This window comes from Brachyistius frenatus, unplaced genomic scaffold (assembly GCF_029030835.1).
Source record: "Brachyistius frenatus isolate BFR_SWC_R1_liver_20210118 unplaced genomic scaffold, ASM2903083v1 Contig_3, whole genome shotgun sequence".
Classification (NCBI taxonomy): domain Eukaryota; kingdom Metazoa; phylum Chordata; class Actinopteri; family Embiotocidae; genus Brachyistius; species Brachyistius frenatus.
This window is the reverse complement of record NW_027210602.1, coordinates 4,634,454-4,646,569: the sequence shown is the minus strand read 5'-3', so window position 1 is coordinate 4,646,569 and position 12,116 is coordinate 4,634,454. Positions and strand designations below refer to the sequence as shown.

Below are 12,116 nucleotides of genomic sequence, written 5' to 3'. Positions count from 1 at the left end.
TTAGTGTTTATAAAGAGCAAAAACAGTGATATATATATATATATATATTTTTATTTTTTTTTTTTGCCCTTTCATTAAATAATTTTGTCAGGTGAGAAACCATAGCAAAGTGTCAGACCGCGGAGGAGGCAGCGAAGCATATGGTTTAGACTGTGCTGATTTCTACACGCCATCAGGGCTGATTCAAAATCGAGCCGCTATAAGCTGTTGTGTGGGCCATTGTGTGTGTGCAGAATATAAAATACGCACATGAACTGAGAAATAAGGAAAGTCAACACACACACACACACACACACACACACACACACACACACACACACACACACACACACACACACACACACACACACACACACACACACAAAGTTATTTATTCAAATACTCACAGGTATGTATTCATTGCCTCCCTCCTGGTGGGCTTCAACTTTCTTTTTCTTCTTTGTACTGCTGCCAATCATCCACCGTGCTCCTGTCAGCTCACAGCTCTCTGAAATAAGACAGCCTTGTCTTCAGTCCAGTGAAACACCTTGGTATTCACAGCACTCACATTTGTAGAACAGTGCGCGGGAAAAGTTGTGGATTATGTGCTGGCTTCAGATCCAGGGAGATTTTCATATGGAACAGATTTTCAGTAAAGCACCATAACAAAGCATTGATATTCTGCATAGACTGGCCTTCGCTGTAATTCTCTGGGTGTGCTTTTCTCCTTCTGTTTTCGGAGGATGTTGTGCCACTTATACTGCTCGGTTCACAAACGTAATGTTTCATGGTATCTTTGCTTCATTAGATGAAATGGGAGAACAACAGGGTGGACAGAATGGATAATGTGCAAAACAGCTAATGAGTCAGGTGTAATCCGACAACCATATTAAATGTTTGTATGACAATCCATCATCCATCAGTAAGATGAAAGGAAAATATAACTATTTACTTCTCTGCAATGTATATATCGTATCAATATATCAATGTTCATCATTTCATTGTGCAGCCAGAAAGTCACTGCACACAAACAAGATTGTTTTAGCTATGATGTATTTATTAAATGTACGGAGCAGAACACGCATCGTGCTCCCCACACAGAGGACAAAATAATAGTCAATTTGGATTCATGTTTTTATACTTGTGACACTTTATTTATCAGTCGAACAAGAAATCTAATATGGAATGCACAAGTCTCATTTATGGCAATTAGGAGGAGTTTCCTACATATTCTGTTTCAAGAGGGCAGGATGAAAAGTGACGTTATTTACATTGAAAACCTTCAAAGAATAATTGTCATTATTTGTAAATATATAGAAGTGAGGTCTGTGGGGCTTCAAACAACAAGGAAGTGAAACCAATTTTAAAAAAAAATAAAAAACAGGAGTTAAATAAATTGATAATGGTGTCATGTTGAAATGCTTATAAAGCTATAAAGGTTCTTCTGTCCGCTGCTCATTATCAGCAGCACATGGTATTTCCCACCATTAAAACACTTGGGTGCAGCATCCACAGGGTTTTTTCACAGCCACTATCATTTAATTATAAGCTTTGTTTTATTTTTGGTTATTATTATTTCTATGATAGATGGCGCATTTTCCAATAAACATTGTAATGATAAGAATTATGTCAAAATGATCCGTTTTTAGTCAAATAACTGTCCACCACCCCCATCGCTACCACAGCAGCTACTTTAAGCCCTCTAGAAACTGATGGAAAACCCAGAAGGACCCGACTCAGTATGATCATTATTAATAGAAAGTACAGAACGCTGACATTAATTAGATTTATAATGAGCCAACTCTCGTGAAAAGCACATAATTAGATTATTGTACTCATATGAAGACTGCAATGCAACAGTTCACAGAGCTCAGTAACTTGCCAGTGTTGTGTGTTATAGGAACAGTACGGCAGACTTTTTGTTGGTATCAACAACAAATGTTAAGTAATTGCACTTGTGTTATTATCATAGCTTCACAGTAGATCTTTTACTGTTGTTGGTGATACACTTGGAGTAAAAAATATGGATTTACATTGTATATAATATGGTAACTGTAACTCTGTAAGAAGTACCGCAGTGCAAATATGTGCAAGTGTTAGCTGCTTCATAAAGTTATCATTGAGGTAAACAACAAGCACAAAGTCTCTTTGTTTCCCACTGTTAGTCCAACATAAAGTATAATACGTCCTTCTGGGTGTTCAAACCGCTCATGGTAACTGCAAAGAAATGAAATGCTTGAACAGAACTACACAGGCAGAGACTCCCAGCAGCGTTTAAAATGTGACCGACATCAGTCTCTAATTTGGCGAAGGTCTGTACCATACAGTGCTTAATTAAAATTTGACATTTACTTACAGCAAGAAGTAAAGGCTCACCCACTCATTCCTGATTTAACTCACCTTGGCACAGTTGAAGACATCTGACTGATTGGCACTTCACACTCTCCTCTGCTTGTTCGCACGGACGACAGTCACATCATTATGTTCTGAAAATACAAAGAGTACATGGTGAGTGTAAGAGATTTCACAGAAAGGGGGAAAAAAAAAAAAGGCACAATGGGCTAGGCTGAGCAGCTATTAATTTTATAGACTCAAGTAAGGTATTTTTCCACAACAGAAATAAGTAAATGATTTTTATGATGTTGTCCAAGAGTCTCTTGCTGAAGCTGAACCCTTCATACCAATTTAACTCCTGCGTACCATTTTTTTCTCTCGCGCACACGCCGATACACCACGCTGCACTGCAAGCATGTTACAGACATTAACAGCCGAGTTGTGCAATAGCTCTCTGTTAGCCCATTATCTCATATTGTTAGCCCATTATCGCAGCAGAAAGCCTGGCAGTCATTTGCAGCCGACTGATAACTCAAACAGATAGGTGTAGCGAGCTGAGCAGGGAGGAGGATGAGAATAGCGCAGAAGAAAGGAAGAAGGGATTGCATCTTTTCTCCCTACATCTATTAAATCTAAAACAGTGGTGTGGTTTTATTGACTAACTGCTAGAGTGCAAAATCACCAGTTCTCATCTTTCTCTAGACTTGCATCTTTCTAATCAAGTAAATGAACTGAGTGCAAGAACGAGCAGTGCAGGAGCCTTTATACGCACTTAATGACTATGAAAAACAGATGAAGGTCCACAGTGGCATCATCCTCTTTACATACTGCAGTGTATCATCACTGTATTTACACCTCCTGAATGTGAAAGCCATTGTTTTGTGGGACCTGCGCTTCGAACCCAGTGGGGCCTATTTACAAAAGTCGAGCAGTGTTTAAAGTTGAAGGTGGTTGGTAATGAGATTATTTAGGGTAGCCATTGCCATAACTCAGCAGCAGGGGTCCATCAAAGTACTAACAACAGCCATAGTTCACAGTGAGTGGTGAGGAATGCCACAGCTGTAAGTAAAGGCTCCAGTAGGTTACAGTCCTAGAAGTAGCCGTGGGAGTGTAAAATGTAATAACACAAAGCTGTTAGCAGTAATGGCCAGGCATACCACAGCATAACAAATAGTTTTTCATTCTCTTTCTCCCTTGGCAACATATTTAGATACATATTGTAGAGTACCAGGTGATGAACTTGCACCAGTTCAATCAGTATTTGCACAGTCAAAATTTGATATTGTGACCTGCATGTGGAGCTCTTGAACGCTTCTATGGAAAATTAAAAATGGCCCGGTCGAGTGTTTCACTGAGAAGTTCATCACCTGGTACTCTCCAATCTCATGTATAAATAAGTGCTCCAGTAACCTCTCAGTGAAAAGCTCGACCGGGTCATTTAGAATTTTCCGTAAAAGCGTTCAAGACCTCCACCCCTCGTGTGTGTGTGTGTGTGTGTGTGTGTGTGTGTGTGTGTGTGTGTGTGTGTGTGTGTGTGTGTGTGTGTGTGTGTGTGTGTGTGTGTGTGTGTGTGTGTGTGTGTGTGTGTGTGTGTGTGTGTGTGTGTGTGTGTGTGTGTGTGTGTGTGTGTGTGTGTGTGTGTGTGTGTATATATATACACACACACACACACACACACACAAACATGAGGGGTGCCTCTATTGTTGGTCAATCACAAATCCATCGAGTCTGTATCACAAAGCAATCCTGCCACAAAGAAGTGTTTATTGACATAATAGTAATTCCAAGGTATTGAAGTGCTCAGCATTCATCTCCCTGTTGCCACTTGAGGCCCCGAACCTGTGAAATTGCCTGGTAGAACCTTAAGAATACCTATAATGTTGTTATCTTACTAGAGACCCGATATGTTTTTCTCCAGATTTCACATCGCTGTCGCAGGAGTTGGTTACTGTAAGAGACTGGGTAGACAGAGGAGCGGGAGATGCAGACTGAAAAGGAGAGAGAACGATTTTTGGAGAGAGGGGAAACTCATGCAGAGCCTTTTAATTGAGCTTCTTTCATCTTCAGCCTGAATGACATGACACGTGTGTGTATGTGCCTATATGTGTGCGCATGCGTGTGTGTGTGCGCGCGTAGCGCGAGCAGTTTCTGGATAATACCCAGCATGAGTCTGTGTCTCTGTCTGTGAAATACTTCCATGTATGAGAGTTGTGTTTCAGCACGTGTTGCTACATGTGTGCATCTACGAACGCATGGGAGCCTATGAATCACAGTTAGCAATATGAGCTTTCAATTTGCAGGGTAATCAGCTTATGTCTACAGAGGGTGGTGGAGCGCAAGAGGTGAATATTAGGTGTGTTTGCGTGCATGTGTACCTTTTCGCGTCAACTTTTGATATCAGCTCACGTCTCCATGGAGCAGCAAAGCCACAGGAGGCAAGAGCCTGCTGAGAGGCTGTAGGCGAGGGGGGGAGAAACAGCAAAAGAGTCTTAGAGGTTTCTTCATCTGTTTCTCTCCCTCCCTCTGCATCTTGCCATCCCTCTCTTCTTATCCCTCTGCCTCTTCATCTGAATCATCACCCTGCGTCCACGTGTGGAAAGGTCGATAAGAAGTTACGCGGAAATTAAGTCAAACAGGTGAAATGTAATAGGAACGCGTGTGTTTGCACGCAAACGCGTCTTTCTGCATCAGCTTTAATTGGCGAACGTGCAGCGTGCAGGCGGACACACACACACACACACACATACCTGCACATAAACTTAGTTTGCTATGACTCATTCCTCAAATGAAGGTAGAACTTGTGCCATGGATTTAAGTAGGTCAAGAAAATGAAGTCGACCTTAATCAGCCTTCTGTCCATCCAACTAATTTCAAAGTCTCTTTAATCAGTTTTCCCGAATATTTGTTGCAGTAAGCAAGACGAGTTTCTTCTGGTCCTCTCACCCCATCATTAGCCGCTTTTCCTCTGCAGGGACTTAATGACCCGTAACCTGGAGCTTCCCATAACCAGAGCCTTGTGAGAACCTGTAAGACAAAGTGCTCGGTTCTGCTTTGCTTTTCCACCATACTTTATAAACTGGCCAGGATTGGATGTACATCACTGAAAAGGCAACACGCTTTAAATGGACGGTACATCACAAATTGTTCACTGCCCTGGGTTTCATTTCTCAGTGTATGTGCAGGCTGCCCTTACCATCTGGCAGAAGTAGTTTGGGCTCCCTGCAGCCTGATAATGTGTCCTCCTCTGGAAGGATTTTGGGAACACACTTTTCAGCGCCTATTTTCAGGAAATGTAAATGTCATTATTTGGGCCAAAGTTACTGATAATACAGAGATTAAGGGAGCAATAAAAAATAAATTCTGATGACACTACCATTTATCATTAAAAGCATTATGACAACTTCATCATAATGTGCTAAGTTTTTACAACAACCAACTGCAGCCATAACCAACTTCTCAAACATTTTGAATTTTAGGCCTCTGTGCCGCCCCCATTGTTTGCGGGTGGTCCGTCCGTCCGTCCCATTCATGCGAAATAAATATCTCAAGAACACCATGTAGGAATTTGTTTCAAATTTGGCACAAACATTCATTTGGACTTAAAGATGAATTGATCAGATGTTGGTGGCCAAACATCAGAGGTCACGGCTACTGTGACTTCAAAAAACTAAATTGTGGTTATAATTCAGAAATTATTGTGCAAATTATGAAAAAAAAATCACACAAATGTCTGAAAGAATAAAATAATGAAGGGATGGCATTTTATATTCAAAACATCTACTTAACTGACATCATGACATGCACCATTGTGATTGTGACCATATTTCACATTCGTTCAGATGCCGAATTGGTGACACTCATCTTTGGTATCTACCTTGTAATTGCGGGGATTGTATCGATCCTCCGTGTGTGAAGCATCCACGTTTATAATATTTAGTTTCTTTGCAGCAACAACTATATTTAAATAAAGCTTGTGTTTTATTAGAATCAGCTTCACGGGCCAAATTCCCTCCAAGTATTTACTACAAAAATGATGAGTTCGGACAGATATGGATGTAAACTGCAACTTGTTAAGTTGGTGGAGTCATACAACCATGAAGTAGTAATTCTAGTTTTCAACCTCAAATTTTCAACTCCATTACTGCCCATGTCTCACTGACATTAAGAGGGCAGTCTCTCACTCCCTCACTTTTGTACTGCCTTCTAAGTTTGTAACAGAAGCTACCATTTAAAAAGCTTTTGTAATGAGGAGCATTTTTGGTTGGTGAGGAAAAGGAGACATCAGATGCTCTGTCAGAGATAGAAATGTGTCTGTGATCACAGATCCCATCGAGTGTTGTAGCCCAGAGAAACGCTGAAACTTAAGGAACTCGTCCTTGTCACGGAGAACAGAGCGTCTGATTCTGACTAAAGTTAGAACTGTAGAAGATAAAGCCATGGGGAGAGTTGTCAGACATATTTCTTCAAGAGGAGAGTTGCTGTGTTTCTGCTTGTTACTCTATCATTTGCTCACTCTCCCTCATATAATGCCTCTGTTTTCTAATTAATTGAACCTGTATTTGTTACGCCTTCATTGTGTACTCCCTGTCTGCATCATCCTGTTCATTATCTCCTTTTCTGGTCTGAAGATTGGCCATGCACAGTGTGTACTTTTCCACCTACTATAATTAAGAAAAAGAAGATTAGCAGTGTATTTTTAAGTTGTTTAATGCCGTCTGAAGTTTAGTCTTCGAGCACACAGAACAGATGTTGAAATCGGTAATAACGATGTTGTCATGTACGATGAGTAGCGCACTATCCCTAACTTTCGTTATATTGGATAAATCTTTTTTTTGTGTGTGTTTTTTAGCAATGCTAGAGGTCTTACAACTAGTATAACAATGAATTAACGTTTGAAATCATCACTATGAACCCTTGATCTACCTCGGCCACAAGCAGAGCTCTCAGGCTGGTAAAAGGGCAGAAAAAAACAATAACATTGTCATTCCTGATTTCAACATCTGTTCTGCGTGCTCGAAGACTAAACTTCAGATAGCATTAAACAACTTCTTCTTCTTTAAAAGAAGAAAAAACAATTAAGAACTGTAGAAGCTTCATTGAGAGGAATGAGTCACCAGTGTTCAACAAGAAGACCTTCATCACAAAGCATTTGAGTATGAGCTGAAACAAATGTCAAACAGATGGTTTGTTTGACAGATACTTGGCTTTTAAGATGCCAAATTCAACAAAAGAAGAAATGGGAATGACAAGAAGACTTTTCATGAAAATTGTTTCAAGTGACAGAACCTCACTCTCTGAACCTTTTAGTGACCTAAATGTTTACCGTGATTGGCACAGTTGAAGTTTGACTGTTCTGTAACTTGATGGGCTTGTCTAAACTGATCATACATAATGAGGCTCCTGTTGTAGAGCTAGATTTGTGTGAGCACCTTAAAGGAGAGAGGTGGCCAAGTATTACAACGGTTACACTGTTTGAAAGGAAAATTACATCCATGAATATTTCAGTCCTGGTCGATTGGGTGACACCTGTGATAACTGTTAACAAAAAGTCCAGTCTAGAGAGATAACGTAGCTACTTTCTCCAAAACACATTCAAAGAGCAACTACCAACTTTCTGATATCAACAAATTTATGCCGGAGAAATGTATGTGGATTAGAAAACCCACCAAATACAAAAAAAGTGTGGTATCCCTCGAGGGAGAATTAATTTATAAACCAGTTTATCCAGGATTGCATGTAAAATCACAGCTCAGCTAAACTTCAGCACTTCCTATAAGCTCACCTTTAACTTCCCCTACATAGTTTACACACCTTGTTGCATACTCACCCACAAATATATATATATATATATATGTACATTTATTTATTTTTTACAGTTGTACATATGATTACCAAACCTTACCGATATCAGTTTTAGAGTTTTGCAAAGCCAGGAGTCTTTCTTCTGAAAATCAAAGCCCGTCTTACTGTGCTTGTCAGGGAGAGGAGCTCTGGGTTGCACTTCTAGCTTGATCAGGAGCAGACCTAATAGTCAGCATCCTTGCTGCATTTGGTAGATAGAGGTAGGGTGCATTCAAAAAATGCTGATATTTTGATCAGATTTTCATCAGTTTGGGGCTGAAGTCCATTGAAAGCTTAACTTTGGGCTATTATTTCCCTTTTTGTAGAGTCAGGTAACGAACGTAATTTGTCATCAACTCGAGTGACGTTCACCGGTTTCCGTCCCCTGCACTGCTCCGCTGCATGTCTGTGTGAATGGGACACAGATCCACCCTTCATGAAACACAGAGAGCACACAGGAGCAACAGCACAGAAAGTAGCGCGGCCTTCAGTGACAGACAGATAATAAGGGACTCTCACACTGAGCTGAAATGAAATGCATTCACAGGAATTAAATAAATAAATAAATAGTAGTTACTGGACGTAACTCCAGTTCTATGAGTATATGCGTATTTGGTTTCTTTCAGTGGGGGTCAGAAGGGACAATGGTAGAAGAAACACTGAATTACATCTTCTTTTCTCTCTACTTTTACTGCACCCAAAAAATAATCTCTCACAATACATCACTTTGGTCATTTTAACTGTTTCCCAGCAGGTCGAAAGCTCGTTGGAGTGGTAAGATGAGGCAGCTCTCACTGATACTCTGTCAGTATCACTCACTGATTAAATTTCCTTGAGCAGCCTGCAAAGGCCAAATTGCTTCTTGTATTTAGACAAAGTGGTCTTGTGGGGAGAACGAAGGGGAGTGCCTCAAGGCAAAGACTGATGGGTGGAAGGAAGAGAAAGGGGATGAGAGACAATGACAATGGAGAAGAGGAGATTTGAAAAGCGGGGCGGTAGATACATTTCGCCTGAGTTCTGAGTGGTTTTCTGTTTATTTGTGTCCTGTTTCTACTGTAGTAGTCACAAAAAAAACAGCTTGAGAGATGTTAAGATGATGCAAAGAACAACTAAACTAAAGAAGGAAGAGCGGCAATAGAAAAGACAGTAAAAACTTGTTTTGGAAAGCTGATGCCGGAATATCTCTGAATGCGCGATATAACTTATTATCAGTACGAGTGAGCTACAGGAGCACCTGAGCATGAAATACAAAAAACGATGGAATCACAGAAAATATGCAGAGGAATTCTCTGTACATGGCTCTCCCAGTGGCAGACTCTGCGTAGTTGACCTTTATGCTTTTGTGCTTTTATGCAATCAGAGCTACCTCAGTTATGCTCTTCTCCTGCCTGTGTCGACTGAATAACAACTCCCGTTTCCTTTTGATACTTCTTCAGCATGCCCTCTGACACCTTCTTATCCTTTCTCTGTCTGTGGTCCCTATGTTAATTTAGTTTTTATTGTACTTGTGCAATGACAGCAGAAATAATTAATAAAATCACCTCGCATCGGTCCAAGCTATTTCAGTTTTTCAGACAGCTGTAATGCTGCTTGAAGTGGCCGTTGGTTTGTCACAGAAAAATAGGACCCTTCATGTTATTCTCCGATGTGTCACTTACACACTTGATATACTCTTCTTCTCTGGTATCCCAGATTTTACCTCTGGTACTTCTCCGGCTTTCATTGTCATTTTCTTATCCTCTTGTTTCTTGTCTATTATAATCTTTTCTTTCTCTTGTCTTCACTTTTACTTTGTTCTTCTGTTAAGTCTCCCATCCACTTTCCCCATCAATCAATTAATCTCTTTTCCATGCCCTCCTCCTCCTCCTCCTCCTCCTCCTCCTCCTCCTCCTCCTCCTCCTCCTCCTCCCCCCCCCCTCCTTCCGTTCTTTCTACTTCTTGGTTTTAATATATTCCCTCCTCCCTCTCAGAGTGAGGACCTTCCCTAAGGATTCGGCCTTACTGGGCAGGGACACTGTTCGAGCCCTGATGTACTACGCCTTGAAGGTCTGGAGCGACATCGCGCCGCTCAACTTCCACGAGGTGGCCGGCAGTGACGCAGACATTCAGATCGACTTCACTAAAGCCGACCACAACGACGGGTACCCCTTTGACGGCCCGGGGGGAACGGTGGCTCACGCATTTTTCCCCGGAGAGCGGTTCACAGCTGGAGACACACACTTTGATGACGACGAGGCCTGGACCTTCAGATCTCCAGGTGAGGAAAGTTGTCATCTGTTACAGTAAACTGCAGTATTTATTTTACAACTATTGAAACCCATTTACATGCACAGAATAAAACACACAATTTCCCAACTCAAAATTATCTTGTTTTGCCATAACTGACTGCTTGAGATTGAACAGATTCATTCATTGCTTTTAGTTTTTTTCAGAGGCTTTATTTATTAGTTTTAGCTCATTAGTTTTAGCTAATAATTGAAATTGCTATCTCTCAGATATACGTGTCAAACATCAATTGCTTTTGTCAATTGATTTAATGGGTTTTAACATTTTATATATATATATATTTCAGCTTTTTTGCTTGCTGACAAACTCAATTTCATTCACTACCATCTGCAATACGTGGTGTCAACGAGGGGTCGGTCTTAATTTTCAAAGTCATTAAATCATAGAAAATCACATACTTTTTGCAACTATCGTCTTGATTCATTTTCCCTTGTTTTTGCTGGTATCTGGTAGTAATGAGTTACTCAAAATAGTTGCAAAATATAAAAAAAAACAGATTACAGAATATAAAAAAATAAATGAAAATAAGGCGCAGTGCAAACTCTGCCAGTTAAAACTACCATATCATCAGTCTACCACAGCAATGCGCAGTCATTTGAGACTAAAGCACCAAGCAAACAGCCACAGATCAACAACCAATGACTAACTTTGTCACCGGCCAAAGTAACTTTGATGTTCAACATGCAGAGCAAAAAACAGCCCTCATCTCAAAGATGAAGCTAAAAACATGCAGATGTTTTTATTAAAAGGCCCATCCCCAGTGTCAACGTGGTACAACTGACAGATTGATGGAAGTTTAATGTCATTGTAAATTTCCTAGAGATCCACATCACACCCTTTTGTTATTCTATTTGGCCCTCGTGTCCTCTGCCACTGTACTGAGGTGAATGCAAAAGTGTCACTTATCAGTTAACTATTGGCTACATGTCAGGTTTCAGTTGGATTTATTTATTTTGTAATCATGATTTAGATTACCTTCCTCTTAAGTCATGTATCATCAACCTGAGTTACATTCATCATCACCTGTTTTACTGTATCATTATTTGGTCTGGTGATACCGTCATCAGCATACAGACTGTGATTAGCTGGTGAAACACATTCGAGTTTGTCTGAGCTTTGAGCTGTGTGGACTAATAGACTGCTGTATGCAATGTGCTCATGAATGATCTGGCCAAATTTCTTTCATCAAACAGTTTTCAAAGAGCTTGATTACCCGCCGAGGGAGATCTACGAGTTTGAAATGAGGACACGGTGACAGCGGCTCTAAATGGAATTCAATCAGCTTTGCCAATCAAAAATAGATGAGCTTATATTAGAGATATCCGTCATTCTTAGATGGCACTGGAAAACACAAGGCATGGTTTTAGTCTCAAAACTGCTTTAATCCACTGATTTATTACTTCACTCATTCACACGTTCACACTAAAATACACAGAATACCACTCCCTGCAGACATCATCATTCACCCGGCTCCTCATTGCACTTCTGCTGAACTGTGCATGTCCTTGTTGTCTTATGAATAAGTCTAAATTCTTCTGGCACAAATTACATTTTTGTGGCACAACAGGATCATTTTTCAAAAAGTGGCCAATTGGTCAAGTTCTCGAAAGCTCGGCGGTCTTGTCACTTTGCATCATCCTCATTTTGCCATCCGCTGTACTTTGCATTTTCTTTAA

General features: G+C 40.4%; 1 protein-coding gene across 1 annotated transcript in view; it reads left to right on the top strand.

Annotated features, from left to right (window-relative positions):
• The window catches only part of LOC138624130 (matrix metalloproteinase-17-like), a 64,543-nt gene that overhangs the window by 28,941 nt on the left and 23,486 nt on the right, over positions 1-12,116 (top strand). Inside the window, exon 4 of the mRNA XM_069704082.1 lies at positions 10,125-10,411. Coding sequence (XP_069560183.1) covers positions 10,125-10,411 — 287 coding nt within the window. The remainder of the gene's footprint in view (positions 1-10,124; positions 10,412-12,116) is intronic.